The 15613-nt window shown below is 40.0% G+C and overlaps 1 protein-coding gene across 9 annotated transcripts in view; it reads right to left on the reverse strand.

Annotated features, from left to right (window-relative positions):
• The window catches only part of ikzf1 (IKAROS family zinc finger 1 (Ikaros)), a 76138-nt gene that overhangs the window by 14402 nt on the left and 46123 nt on the right, over positions 1-15613 (reverse strand). For 8 of the 9 annotated variants that reach the window (XM_055657434.1, XM_055657430.1, XM_055657463.1 and 5 more), the window contains 2 exons: positions 7547-7807; positions 6788-6955 (listed from right to left, as the gene is read on the reverse strand). In XM_055657434.1, coding sequence (XP_055513409.1) covers positions 6788-6955; positions 7547-7807 — 429 coding nt within the window. The remainder of the gene's footprint in view (positions 1-6787; positions 6956-7546; positions 7808-15613) is intronic. The other variant, XM_055657442.1, reaches the window with a different exon arrangement.

Genomic DNA, 15613 nt, shown 5'->3' on the forward strand with positions numbered 1-15613 from the left:
ATGCAAAATGCTGACAGCTGCCCAATGTTTCTGGAGGGAACCACTGATTTGCTGCAGTGCAAGCCAGCATGTTCAGCACCTCTGCACTCATGACCTAATCCAGGGGTAGTTCCTGATCCCACCCAGCTGAGGGTTCATAATACACTCGGGAGTTGGTTCCTCTGCTTTAACCTTTTTTTGCCCAAGCATCTAGCATGGATCCATTCATTTTAACCTAGCCACTAGCCTTCATTAGAAAATAACTGCAGGTAAGTGTTCTTTTCAACTTTATCTTAATTTATATATTTTCAATTAATTTCAAATTTAAATAGAACATGCCTTAAACTAAAGTTATTTAAAATGTTTTCAATATTTTAATTATTTTAATGCATTTTTGCTGTTTCTCAATGTTTCTGATCATCAAAGTGGAAAGAGCCTTTTGACAGCTCACTGACTGCCCTGTTTGTTGCTCTCGGCACTCTGCCTTGCACAATGCATAACCTCGTATTTATTGCGAGCTGCATGGCAGGAAATAGAGCACCTATGGAGGGCCCAATTCAAAAGAATATAACACATTGTGAAATCTTTGTAATAACAACACTTTATACACAAGTATAAATTTAAAAAACGTAAACTAAACATCAACTAAAATTAAAATCTACAAAAGTGGTTAATGAGGTTCTTAATGGGCCTGTCCCACTTAATGATTTTTTAGGTAACTGCGGGCGACTGTCATAGTCGTAGCAGGTCGCCGAAAAACCGGCGATAATCTACGTCATCCTGGCGACAACCTATGACAGCACATACGTCAGGAGAAGGCAAGCTCCGCTCATTGGCGTCAAACCCACTGTCCCTGAAAAATTCTCTACGTTGAAAATTTAGCGAGGATCAGAAAGGCACTACGACTTTTTGCGCGACTGAGGAGACTACTCCCGGCGACCATCAGCGAACATGTGGCGACAAATGAGTCGCCTATAGTTGCCTACAAAATTGCCTATGTGGGATAGGCCCATTAGTGATACCTGATTTCAATATTCCAATATTATAACGTATATTGCCCACATCATAGGCTGGAGGGAAGAGCAGTTATTACAATTATGCAGGTCACTTGTAATACTGTTCATTACAGAATGGCACAGTATAGTAAGCATTGATCACGGGTACTGATTGCAAGATCATTTTCAGTAACTGAAGAGTTAAGAGGATTGTGACACACATTGCAAGGCAGCGGAAAATGATTCAGATATGCAAGATGACTCAAGCAATACACTGCTTCACTGTAAAGAAAAAGAATATCTTCACAGCCAACGAATACTTCTTGAAGCAAAGTTGTTAAATAGGTAAATATGACAATGAATTCACACAAGGGAAGGCCTCATGAATAGCAAATGAGACGAATGAACAGTAACTAAGTAGAATTAAAACATGGGCCCTAGATTAACATTTCATTGGACAGAGGGCACAACAACAATAACATTTCCTTCATATGTCATTAAAAATAGAAGGAATAGTCTGCACAAGTCTGCTTGTGATTCAATAAAATAATAATTGATTCAATTCAGGCCTCAAAATCATTCTCCTGCCATTTTCCCAACGTTCTTTGCAGTTCAAGTGTCCGTCAATTTCAATCTTGAATATATTCAATAATTCCACCTTCACAGGACTTCCAAAGACTCATGACCTCTTATCCCTTCTTAAATGGGTGACCCCTTATTCTGAAATTATGCCCTATCGAGTTCTAAATATCTCTACTAGAAGAAACTCTCTCAGCATCCACCATGTTATGTCCTCACGGAATGTTTTTATGTATCAAGATGATTGCCTTTCATTCTTCTAAATTCCAATGTGTTTATGTTCAACCTCTTCAACCTTTCCTTGTATATCAGCATTTTAATTCCCATATGTTCTCATTACATAAATAAAGATCATCTTATCTCATTGAGTCCACGCTGGCACACAGCATATTCCCATTCTCCCATCAATATTCTCTGTAACCTATTCTCCCATATTCCCATCAATTCCTTCCCATTTTTATCACACAACTGCACACTAGAGGCAATTTACAGCGGCCAATTGGCCTTGCCACCCACATTTCTTTGGGATGTGGAAGGAAACAGGGGTCCAGGCCATCAGAGAGAATGTGCAAAGTCAAGTCACCTTCAAAGAACAGGATTGATCCCAAGGCGTTGGAACTATGAGCTGCAGATGTAATAACTACATCATTGTGCTGCATAAATCCCAGAAAGTCTGTTATATGTTATTTATTAATCTATTACTGCATTTGTTTTCCATCTTTTGAGTTTGAAACCTTGTCTAATGTTTCAGATCCATTGACAGATATGCCACCGAGTCACCCAATCAAGACTTCCTTTCATCTTAGAAAACTACTAAAGCATCTCTGCACTCTGATGTAAGTGTATATTTCCTTAGAGGTAAAGACCAAAACTGTACATAGTACTCCATTTATGGTCTCACCATTGCACGTCAAATATCATCATAACTTTCTGATATTAGTGCTCCATACCCCTTGCAATAAAGGGTGACTTTCCTCCAGGCTTTCTAATACCTTGCTGTCTTTAGTTTAGTTTAGTGATCACAATCACAATACTACTTTATTAGCCAAGTATGTTTTGCAACATTTAAGGAATTTCATTTGCCAGGTCAGTCATACAAATAAAAAGCAATGGAACACACAAATACAGTGTGGAAACCGAGTTTTGTGCCGACCAGTGATCCCCGTACACTAGTACTATCCTAGACACTAGGGGCAATTTACAATTTTACTGAGGCCAATTAGTCTATGAACCTGCACGTCTTTGGAGTTTGTGAGGAAACCAGAGCATCCAGGGAATATCCACACGGTCATGGGGAGAACTTACTAACTCTATACAGACAGCACCCGTGGTCAGGATCAAACTCAGGTCTCTTGCACTGTAGGGGCAGCAAATCTACCATTGCGCCACTGTGCCATCCTGTCGTTCGTAAAGGTTTTTGTCTTTCTGTACTAGGACCCCTGGTTCCCTTTTCACTACAACATTTTTGTAGTTTCACTCCATTTAAATAATAAATTGCTTTCTCAGTTATCCTTTCAAAGCAGACCACTCATTCCCCCATCTGTTTTCTTAAGATTTCCCCAATTACCAGCCACCACTAATCTTTTGCATTGTTGTCTGGCTTTTCATCAATTTGGTTGCACACACTTCTGCTGAGATTTATGAAATATCCCTTTACTCTATTTTCCTAATCTGTCGTCATAGTATTGTAATTGCCTTTATTAAGCTTGGGCAGGCTCCCCTTTGTAACCTTGCAAAGTAAATGCGAGCTATTCTCCAAGTTTCTACTGTGGAAATAGGGGTGGCACAGTGGCGCTGCAGTAGAGATGCTGCCTTACTGCACCAGTGACTCAGCTTCGATCCAGACTATAGGTGCTGTCCGTACGGAGTTTGTACATTCTCCATGTAACTGAGTGGGTTTGCTCCAGTAGCTCCAGTTTCCTTCCACATTTCAAAGACCTGCAGGTTTGTAGGTCAATTGGTTTCTGTAGATTGTCCCTGGTGTGTAGGATGGAATTAGTGTTCGGGCGATCGGTGGTTGGCGCGGACTCGATGGGTCAAAAGGTCTGTGACAGCATGGGTTTTCCCGGGTGCTCCAGGTTCCTCCCATACTCCAAAGACATAGGTTTGTAGGTTCATTGGTTTTGGTGAAATTGTAAGTTGTTCCTAGTAGGATAGTGCTAGAGTGTGGGGTGATCACTAGTCGACATGGACCCGGTGGGACGAATGGACTGTTTCCATGCTGTATCTCTAAAGTCTAAATAAAAACTGGAACATAAGAAAATAATTTGAATTCATGATCAAATGTACGTAAATTCATCTGATTTCAAACTCCACTGATTTTTTAAACTCTTGTTCTAAAATTAGAACGGACGATTGGGTAACGTACAGGAATTCAAATCTACAATATAAATGGAGTCCAATGCTCCTCTTTTAATAGCTGAACTAAACAAACCCATAAATATTGCTGGTAGACAAAAATGCTACAGAAACTCAGCGGGTGCAGCAGCATCTATGGAGCGAAGGAAAAGGCAATGTTTCTGGCCGAAACCCTTCTTCAGACTGATGTGAGGGTGGGGGGGGGAGAAGAAAGGAAGAGGAGGAGCCAGAGGGCTGAGGGAGAGCTGAGAAGGGGAGGAGACAATAAGGACTACCTGAAATTAGAGAAGTCAATGTTCATACCGCTGGGGTACAAACTGCCCAAGAGAAATATGAGGTGCTGATCCTCCAATTTCCAGTGGTCCTTACTCTGGCCGTGGAGGACAGAAAGGTCGGATTCGGAATGGGAGGGGGAATTGAAGTGCTGAGCCACCGATTCTCATACCTCACATACTCTTCCACATACCTCAACTCCATCCTATCCCCCCTGGTTAAATCCCTCCCTACCTATGTTCAAGACACCTCCATCGTCTCCAGAAATTGGGTTCTCTAAGTCCCCATCCCCTCATCTTCACCATGGACTCCCAGTCACTCTACACCTCCATCCCCCACCAGGAGGGTCTCAAAGCCTTCCGTTTCTTCCTCGACCGGAGAACCAACCAATCCCCATCTACAGACACTCTCCTCCACCTAGCGGAGCTGGTCCTTACCCTTAATAACTTTTCATTTGACTCCTCCCATTTCCTCCAAATACAAGGCATAGCTATGGGCACGCGCATGGGCCCTAGCTATGCCTGGGTACGTCGAACAATCCTTGTTCGAGATGTACCAGGGCCCCATCCCAGACCTCTACCTCTGTTACATCGATGACTGCATTGGTGCTACCTCCTGCACCCACACACAACTCACTGACTTCATCCATTTTACCACTAACTTCCATCCGGCACTCAAATACACCTGGACCATTTCCGACATTTCCCTACCATTTCTTGACCTCACTATCTCCATCGCAGGCGATAGACTTCTGACCGACATCCACCATAAACCCACTGACTCCCATGGCTATCTGGACTACACTTCTTCCCACCCTGCTTCATGGATAGAGAGAGAGGAAATGCTGGGGCTACCTGAAGTGAGAGAAATCGATAGTCATACCACTGGGCTATAAGCTTCCCAAACAAAATATAAGATGCTGGTCCTCCAATTTGCGTTTAGCCTCACTCTGACAGTGGAGGAGACCTAGGACAGAAAGGTCTGTATGGGAATATAAAGAGAATTAAAGTGTCCAGCAACCGGGAGGCAAGGTAGGTTCAGGCAGGATGAGCGAAGTTGGTCTGTGAAATGATCGCCCAGTCTATGTTTGGTCTCACCGAGTATAAAGGGCCTGTCCCACTTTCATGACCTAATTCACAACCTTTTGTACTCGTTGGCATTTTTCATCATGCTAGAAAAAATGCCCCAACCTACTCGATGCCACGAGTACCTACGACTTGCATCACGGCCTGCTGCAACCTACCTAGGACCTTCTATGACCCTGTGGTGACCATGCTGCGAGTATGAGTCAAGGGTAAACTCGGCAGAGGTTGTGAATTAGGTCGTGAAAGTGGGACAGGCCCTTAAGAGTCCACATCTTGAACAACAGATACAGTAGATGAGGTTGGAGAAGGTGCAAGTGAACCTCTGCCTAACCTGAAAGGACTGTTGGGGTCCCTGGACAGAGTCGAGGGAGGGGGTATAGGGACAGGTGTTGCATCTTCTGTGGTTGCAGGAGAAGGTACCTGGAGAGGGGGTAGTTTGGGTGGGAAGAGATGAGTTAACCAGGCAGTTGCAGTGGGAATGATATCTGCGGAAGGCCAAAAGGGGTGAAGATGGGAAAATGTGGCCAGTGACGGGATCCCGTTGGAGGTGGTCAAAATTTCGGAGGATTATGTGTTGAATGCTTCGGCTGATGAAGTGGAAGGTAAGGACCAGGGGGACTCTGTCTCTGTTGCGACGAGGGGGAGGGGGAGCAAGGGTGGAGACAAGAGTGAGGCCCTTAACTTAACTAACCTTTTCTCCCAAAATCAACTCTGCACAATTCAGAACTGCAACTTATCTCAGTCCAACTATAATCTTTGTTGTGTAAATCTACTTCACCCGAGGTCTACCTACACGTGATCCTCACTTCCACTTGTTTATGCAGGAATGAAAACCATCATGAATATCCTTCCTCATTTCATCCAAGGCTCTGCAGCTGATATCCTGGCTTGCAACAAGTCCTATTGATCTGTCAATCCCATGTTAACTGACCTATATTATCTCCCAATTCAGCAACATCTCAATTGACTCAGAAACAAGAGTGCCACAGTGCACTACAAATTCTTACTTCTTGACATATAGTACAGAGTATGATAAAGTTTATAATTCCACATGCTTTGTTAGCACAAAGACAAAATTGTTAATTAGTATTTAACATGGCACAATTTTGCTAATGGCTTCATTGGTTTGTGAAACAAAGCTTTATAAGCAAGTTATCTTATCTGATGGGCTATCCATACATAAACTTTAACTGATGTCAGTAAAGTGATCCAGGAAATTGAGAGGAACCAAGAGAAGACTAACTGTAGATAAGATTCACAATCAATGAATACAAGAAATCTGGAAGCTGCTGTTGTTCAAATTTCACATAGTCGGTTAATATTTCAGTCATCTTCTCATTATTTTAATGGAAGTAAACGTCATTATTAAAAGAATGGAGAGGGGAGCAATATGTGCACATGGTAAGCATTTCTCTGCATTATCATCAACATGTTTCTATGTTTGTTTTCATGAGGTTATCTGCTTTTTGACCAACAGGCAGATAACCCACTGCATACACTGGTGATAATTATACCCACCAGAATGAGTCCGCAGATGACCTGAAAGTGCATCTCGACGACGACAGGCATAGTTACAAAGATGGCACTTGAATGGTTTCTCACCAGAGTGCAACTTAATGTGACGAAGTAGATTGCCTTTTTGAGTAAAAGATGCACCACATTGACTGCATTGGAAGGGGCGTTCCCCTGCAAGACAGAGTATATTTATTAGCAAAATAAAACCCCTAAATATCGTATGTGTGGAATTTCAGATAAAGATGTGTCTTTGATGTGTTCTCTAATTTCTGCCAGATGCACACTTGAAATAGCATGAGGCATTCAGACTAAACCTGCCAGTTTCTCAATGCTTCAGTGGCTGGGTCAATTTGATCTGAAAAATCTTTTTTTTTTTAAATCAAAATGACACATCACAATGAAGATTCAAACTCATTTATATGGAGTGTCTGCATCATTGTGTGTTAAGAGTTGCTCTTCCTGATCAGCAGTTTCTGAATAAACAGATTTGATTTCTGAATGTTGTGGCATGTTGTTTTTAATATGTCTTTTCCAATGGTTCTTAAAAAAATGCCAATGAGTAAGAAAAAAAGGAAACTTATTAAAAATGCATTTCAGGCTCTGACTTTAATCTCTGCATCACATTCTTATTATAAATGTGAAGCATTTTACTCTTTCGGTTATGATAACTTTTTGGGAAATGACATGCAAAAATGCAGCATAGTAAAATCCAAATGAAAGTGATGAAGGTAAAAAACAGTAAAAAGCGGTGCCTGTTTTTACCAGTGTGGCTACGTTTGTGCACCATGAGGACATTTGGGCCAATGCAAATTATTCCACAGATATCACACTTCAGCTTGCCATTTGGAAGTCGAATGCCACCAACTCCAGAAAATGCTTTGTTGCCTTGGCCATTGTGTGGTCCATTCAATTTAGTCCCAGAAGTATCTATCATGCGCAAGTCTTCAGCACAATCTTCACCATTTGTGTCACAGGCTCTTCCATTCTCTTCATCACTTGGAGTTTCTACTTTAATGGAATTTGCTGGAAGAAATAAAAGACAACATATAAACAATGGAGACCTCATGCCCAATGAAATAGTGACAATATAATAACTTACATTTTAAGCATTTTATCAGGATGCACCACAGCATGGTTTGGGAACAGCTCCATCCAAGACCACAAGAAATTGCAGAGAATTGTTGACACAGCCCAGACCATCACAAAAACCAACCTCCCTTCCATTGACACCTCATGCTGCTTGACAAGGCCACCAGCATAATCAAGGATGTCACACCCTGGCTACTCCCTTTTCAACCCTCTTCCATTGGGCAAAAGGTATAGAAGTATGAAAACACGCAGCTCCAATTTCAGCAACAGTTTATTCCCAGTTGTTATCAGGCAACTGAAACATCCTACCAACAACTAGTGAGCTGTCCTGAGCTTCTATCTACCTCATTGGAGACTGTTGGACTATTTTTGATCTGACTTTATTGGATTTTACCTTGCACTTAATGTTATTCATGCTATTCCCTTTATCATGTATCGACACGGTGTCGGAGTGCAGTCGAGTTGCTGACTTTCAGCGAATGTAAAACACCGGAGACCTGGGTTCCATCTGGACTACGGGTGCTGTCTGTATGGAGTTGTACGTTCTCCCCGTGACCTGCGTAGGTTTTCGCCGAAATCTTCGGTTTCCTCCCACACTCCAAAGACGTATAGGTATGTAGGTTAATTGAATTGGTAAATGTAAAAATTGTCCCTAGTGTGTGTAGATAGTGCTAATGTGCAGGGATCACTGGTTGGCGCGGATCCGGTGGGCTGAAGGACCTGTTTCTGCGCTGTATCTCCAAACTAAACAAAAATCTATACACTGTGGATGGCCCAATTGTAATCACGTATTGTCTTTCAGCTGACTGGTTAGCATGCAGCATAAGCTTTTCACATGTGACAATAAACTAAAGTCAACTCAAACTCAACTAAACTCAACTACATATGAGAAGAGGAAGAAGAGATAATGTGTATTTTTTATAGGCCATATTCTACAATAATAGCAAAGGACAAGAACAATAAAAATAAAAGTATAACATATAATGCATCTCAAAGATATCCTGCTGGATTAATTGGCTACTGTATGCAACCGCATCTTGTGCCTCGATGCAAAAAAAAAAATTAAATAAAGTTTACGGGCCTATGCGAGAGAGAATAAATTGTACAAGTACAGGGAAATAAAAAGGGAATGGGATTAATGGGATTGCTCCAAGGGAACTAGCATGGACCTGATCGATCAAATGGCCACTTTCTGTATCATTACAAGTTTCAGAAAAAACGTCAGGGAAGATTTATTTGTATGCCCTAAGTGCAGAATATACTACTTTAATTATATTGTAACATTTCATAAAATAATCAAATGTTTTTCTGACACCAATGGCAGTTTATGTAGTATTCCTTCAAAGCACAAGCAGAAAATTTGCTCAAAGGTTTTGTTTTCTCCGAAACTTGGCAGGACCAAATCGAGCAATCTTATTTGACTTGCTGGCTAATTAATAGCACTAAGGATACGTAATCCCTTTCACAAAAAGGGTAGTGTCAAATAACTGAATGTTTCCAGGAAGATAGGAATAGCTACAAATGATTTCTTCCATAAATTGCATCAACGACGCCTTTAAAACTGCGGTGTTTCTAATTTTGTAGTGTTCCATTCCGAGCAGTCTGCAGTTGCATATCCAACATGAAAAGAGCTGAATTTAGCTAGTTTTATCTGCAATTCCTCTTAGCATATATTTCAAAATGACTGCACAATCTTGTTTCAGGTTGATGCCATAGATAATAATAAAATGAATTAATAATTAAAATTTTATTATCAAAAATAATTGAAAATACTCCAGTTATGATTACATTTTGAAACTGGATTACATCAAGTTCAGAGCTCTGATGAAAAAAATAATACTTGAGAAAGAAAAAAGGGGTATTTTCCGGGTAGCTGCATTCAGTATATTTAAAGATTTTTTTTTCCATAATTCATTCGTCAGTTCAATTTCATAACTTATGCTACATTATGGAGCACTTTGTACGTTTTACAAATGGAAGTCAGTTAATAAGCCATTCAAACCATGGTTTTGAGTGCCACGTTTGTAGTTATCAGTGGAAGCACATAATTTGGAAGGTAGAACAACATTTTTATGCCTGAGGTTATTAAATTTGGCCATTCTTACGGTTTTGCATAATAACCTTTCCAGGTTCTGCTATCCATTTAAATATTATCATTAAAGTGACAGTCCTCAATTTGCATATCAAATCAAATAAATTAAAATCTCAATTACATTATATTCCAACTAAAATATTAACCTTTCTCCTTTACATACTGACTAATCTATTGTACATTTACAACAGATTTTTAAAATGGGGTTTCAATTTAGATTTGTTTAAGGAAAAATGCTGTGCGTTACTAACTATCTGCAGTTGATTTAGGTTTTATTGTACACCTGATTTTAATTGTAGCTATATTAATTAATTACGTCCAGTCCAATATCACAAAATTTAATCAGTTTGAATACTTTATATTTAAATAAACACTCTTCATTTCTTAAGTTATAATCATCATTGAAGTGTAATATACTTTAGAATCTAAATCAACTGATTTTCACCTTAAAATATAGTAACAACTTCATTTTTCATACTACCTCTCAAATAAAAAGTTTATTTACTAAATCATACCAATTCATTGCCTTGTTGCAAAATTTATAGTGAATTTCAGCAAGTTTCCAGTTTAACTGAGGAGGATAAGCATTCAAAACGACATTGAGTGATTTATGATCATAAATTTGGCAATAGAACACTTAAGAGCGAATAATAAACTCACTTCAGAAATCTATGGTTCACTTTTCCATCTCCACCTATAACCACTTCCTTTCTCCTTGCTCTTACAGGAGGTGCCACACCTACCCCTTTACCTCCTCTCTTTCATCCATCCAATGTACAAACACTCTTGCAAGTGAAGCAGCAATTTACGTACTTAGTTCGTATTTTTCATACTTCCTCTCAAATGAAAAGGAGGCCTATCAGCCCATTAAGTCTATGTCAGTTCTTAGAGCAATCCATGAATCTAATTTCCCCACCTATTTCCTTGCATTCTCTCACATATGCCCATTGACATTGCTTCCCAATTCTTCCCATGGTCACATACTTTAAGGGATAATTTATAGTGGCCATTTATCCATTTGGGAATGTGGAGCAAACTGATGCGGTTACAGGACGAACATGCAAAATCCACTGTTAGCACTGGAGGTCAGATACAAACACAGGTCCCTGGAGCTGTGAGTCAGAATCATTGCCTGCCCAGTCACTAGACCACCCCAATTTAGCATGCAGCTTTCACTGCTTATTGTATATTTTGTCAACATGGGGAAACCATCACACATTGGGCAAAAAACATAGTGAAAAACCTGTGTTCAATCTGTGCCCCAGGGCTTCCAGCTGCCTGTCTCTCTCACTCCCACTCTAACTTTTCTGTCCTGTGAAGGTTAAGGTTGGAGTACCACAGTATAACAGCAGGTAGAGCTGCTGCCCCTGATCCTGGGTTTGATCTGACCTTGGATGCTATCTTTGTGGAGTTTGCACACTCTCCCTGTGAACACATTGATTTCTTCTGGGTGCTTCGATATCCTCCCACATGCAAAGATGTGCAGGTTTCTAAGTTAATTGGCCTCAGTAAATTGCTGCTGGGGATTTGAAATAGATGTGAAAGTCGGATCATGTAGAACCAGTGTGAATGAGTTCTTGATGGTTGATGTGGACTCGGCGGGCCAAAGGGCCTGTTTCATGCTGTATATCTAAACATAAACATAACCTTAAACAACTGCCATAAATGCCATAACAAGCCGCACCCCCTATGGAATAGCAGAAAAGATTATTTGCTGCTGGTGATACCAATGCACCAGCCTAAGGCATCTGTTCTGAATGTCAAGTATTCTGAATGGTTCTGAATTTTCCAGGCATTCGGAAACATATAAAACCAATTAAAATTAAATCAAAAGCAATCAAAAATCAAAAATTATAAAAATCTAAACTCTTTTAAACAATTAAAATAGTTAGTTAGTTTGGTTTAGTTTATTGTTACCTGTACCGAGGTACAGCGAAAAGCCTTTGTTGCATGCTAAGCAGTCAGCAGAAATATAATACATGATTACAATCGTGCCATCCACAACATACAGATACATGATACAGGGAATAACGTTTAGTGCAAAATACCTTAGCGGAGATTCGGAAGAGCATAGATAGTTAAAATAAGAAATGTTGCTGTCGGAGTAGAGATGTAAAAGAGCGGAATGATTGTAATGTGTGATTGCGGATCCACTTCTGTGACTATCACACAAAAAGTCGTCTGGCATGGGCGCCATCTTGGATCCTACAGTTTTCAAATAGAAATCACCTAAAACTTTTCTAAGTCTCCCATAGATCTTGTCTCCGTTCAAATGGATAGACTCATTGGCCCTGTACCAGGTTTAACCAGGCACACAATCAGTGAGCAGTATTTCATGGATGCTGTTGGGAAATTGAGCATATTTGTGCTCTGCTATTGGACTCCAGCAGGATTTCAACATCAAAGTATGACCAGACGACTGACAGTAGCGTATGGCCAGTTGTTAACACATTCCCTAATGATGTGGGAATCCTGAACTCGTTGCACTCATGCTGTAAAATGCCAGTAGTTTGGCATAGAAATATCTCTGATATCTGACTTTGTAATTTATACAATGTGAATGGTGGATTTTACAGATAATTTTCTGCATTGCTTCACATTTAGGCAGACATAAATAACTATACTACATAGTTTAAGATATATTAGAGATTTAATTAACAGAGGATAAATGAGAAATAAATTAAAATGTAAGTAACTTGAAATTTTGAATATGGGTGCATTAGTTAAGCACTTAACAAATGTGACAACTTTAATGATTAAAATTATCTTCCTGCTAATCTGCAGAACAAATTATTTAATCTAAGAACAACAGTGTCAGTAGAGTTGGATGTAAGCAGAAGGGCAGGTGCATTGTTGCCAGACGAAGGGTGGAGGAGGTATAGGTGAAGGGAATAGCAAACACCCCCTTACTTAAGTAGCTCAATTAAAGCGAAGGGTGAAAATGACACAAAAAGTAAATATAGTTAAAGGTGCTTTGGTAGGAAAAGGGTGAATAATGAATTTAGGTTTTTAAGTTTGGAATCAAAACAGAGATCCTATTGTTGGAATAACAGGGGGAAATTCCATGGGCAGTCTGTGGACTTTGCGTCAATGTGAGGCTGGTAGATGGAGAGAAAATGCATAAGATGGAGGAAGTTCCAACATCCTTCCTTAGCTTCTGTTAAGGGGTCAGAGGTGTAGAATTGTGGTGGATTTGAATACTACGGCTTTTGAAATTCCTGTTCCACTGATCATCTTCACCTACCCCATAGTTGGGATAAAAATTCAGGGTCTTTGTTGTCATCTTTTACACAGTATAAAAAAGATCTCAATATAAGTTTTCTACTTTCTTTTCCCTATATGCAAATAATGCACAATTAAAAAAATCACGTTAGCATGCAAACTAAATGTTATTCCCTTACCATGTATTTATACACTGTAAATGACTCGATTGTAATCATGTATTGTCTTTCTACTGACTGTTTAGCACACAACAAAAGCTTTTCACTGTACCTCAGTACACGTGACAACGCATGACTATAAACTAAACTGAAACAATTCTGTCCACTGATTTCCTATTTTATCTATTCAAATTTATTATTGTTTATTTCTACTGCTTGTACGTTGAAAAATCTAGAATTGTTCGGAACATAATTATAAAGTATCACTAACAAAAAAAACGATTGGAATCCTTTTATAAAAATAGATCCAGATAATGCTGGAAATTCCAGCTGGTCAGACAGCGTCTGTGGAGTGAAACTGAAATGACTGAATTCTGATGAAAGATAATCAGCCCGAAAGATTAATTCTGAATCTCTCTCACAAATGCTGCCTGACCTGCTGAGTTGTTCCACCTCTCTTTGGTTTTCATTTCAGTTTTCTGCATCTGTGTTTTTGTTTATGACTGATTATCTTTTTAAAAATATGTACAAAGAGATTTTGTGGTCTGCCTGTCCAAAGAAGCAAAGGAACTGGCCTGTATGTTTTTGTGTGATTATTTCAGAATGAGGAAGCCGTGGAGAGCAATGCGTGCAAATTAGGAGACTAAAGAGACTGAATATGCTGCAATCTGGAGTGAAAAACAAACCGCTAGAGCGTAGACACAAAATGCTGGAGTAGTCAGCTGGACAGGCAACATCTCTGGAGAGAAGGAATGGGTGACGTTTTGGGTCGAGACCCTTCCTCTGACTGATGTCAGGGGAGAGGGAGATACATAAATAAGGAAAAGTGAAGGTGTGAAAACAGGGCAAAGGGAATGGAGATAAAGGAAAATGTAGAATAGATCATTGTTAGCTGGGAGAAGGTAACATCAAAGCAACCAGAGATAAAACCGGTTGCTAAACACTTCAACTCCCCCTCCCATTCCCACACTGACTTTTCTGTCCTGGGCCTCCTCCATTGTCAGAGTGAGGCCCAGCACAAATTGGAGGAACAGCACCTCGTATTTCGCTTGGGCAACTTACACACCAGCAGTATGAACATTGACTTAACTAACTTCAAGTAACCCTTGCTTTCCCTCTCTCTCCATCCCTCCCCCTTCTCTGATCAGTCTTGCTGTCTCCAACTACATTTTATCTCTGTTTGCTTTGTTGTTACCTTCTCCCAGCTACAATGATCTATTCTACATTTTCCTTGATTCTTATTCCCTTTGCCCTGTTTTCACACCTTCACGCTTCCTTATCTATGTATCTCCATCCCCTCTGTTTCCTGTTAAACATATGTCCTCTGGTTCTTAATTCCCCTACCCTTTGTAAAATACTCTGTGTACCTAATCTATCTATTCCACTCATTAGTTTATCCACCTCTATAAGATCATGCCTCAACCTCTTGCACTCCAAGGAATGATGTCCTAGCCTGTCCAACATGCCCAACCTTTCACTATAGCTTAGGCCGTCAAGTCATGGCAAATATTTTTAGTGTTGTGTGCTGTTCTGATTGCCCCACCATGGGAAGGAAGTGGAGGCTTTGGAAAGGGTGCAGGGGAGATTTGCTAGCATGATGCTTGGATTAGGGGGTATTTGCTACAGGGAGAGGTTGGACAGAATTGAATGGTTTTCACTGGAATGCAGGCAGTTGAGGGAAGACCCAATAGAAGTATCGAAAATTATGAGAGGCATAGAAAAATCAAATACCGGTGGGAATAGCGTGAAGCGGAGAGGAGCAAAGTTTATAGGAGATGTGCAGGGCAAGTTTTGTTTACACAGAATTCAGTGCATGTCCAGAATGGACTGCTAGGGGTGGTGATTGAGGCAATACGACAGTGACATTTGAAAGATTTTTAGATGGGCATATGGATATTCAGGGAATGGAAGAATATGGATTATGTGAAAAGGATAAGAGTTGGTTTTTACATTATGTTTGGCACAGATATTGTGGGCCGGAGCCTGTTCTTATGCCAGATTGTTCTATCTGTTTTCTATCTAACATTCTTGTAAATCTTCTCTGCACTCTTTCCAGCTTAACAACGTCTTTCCCATAGTAGGGTTACCAAAACTGAACACAATACTCCAAAACTGAACACAATACTTGTCCTGTAATTGTTATATGGTTATATGGTTAAATGTGGACTCATCAATGTCTTGTATAATTGTAACATTACATCTCAACTTCCACATTCAATATCCCAAATGATGAAGGCCAATGTACCAAAAGCCTTCTTTACCATCCTT

Source organism: Leucoraja erinacea, chromosome 2, assembly GCF_028641065.1.
Source record: "Leucoraja erinacea ecotype New England chromosome 2, Leri_hhj_1, whole genome shotgun sequence".
In the NCBI taxonomy this organism is placed as follows: domain Eukaryota; kingdom Metazoa; phylum Chordata; class Chondrichthyes; order Rajiformes; family Rajidae; genus Leucoraja; species Leucoraja erinaceus.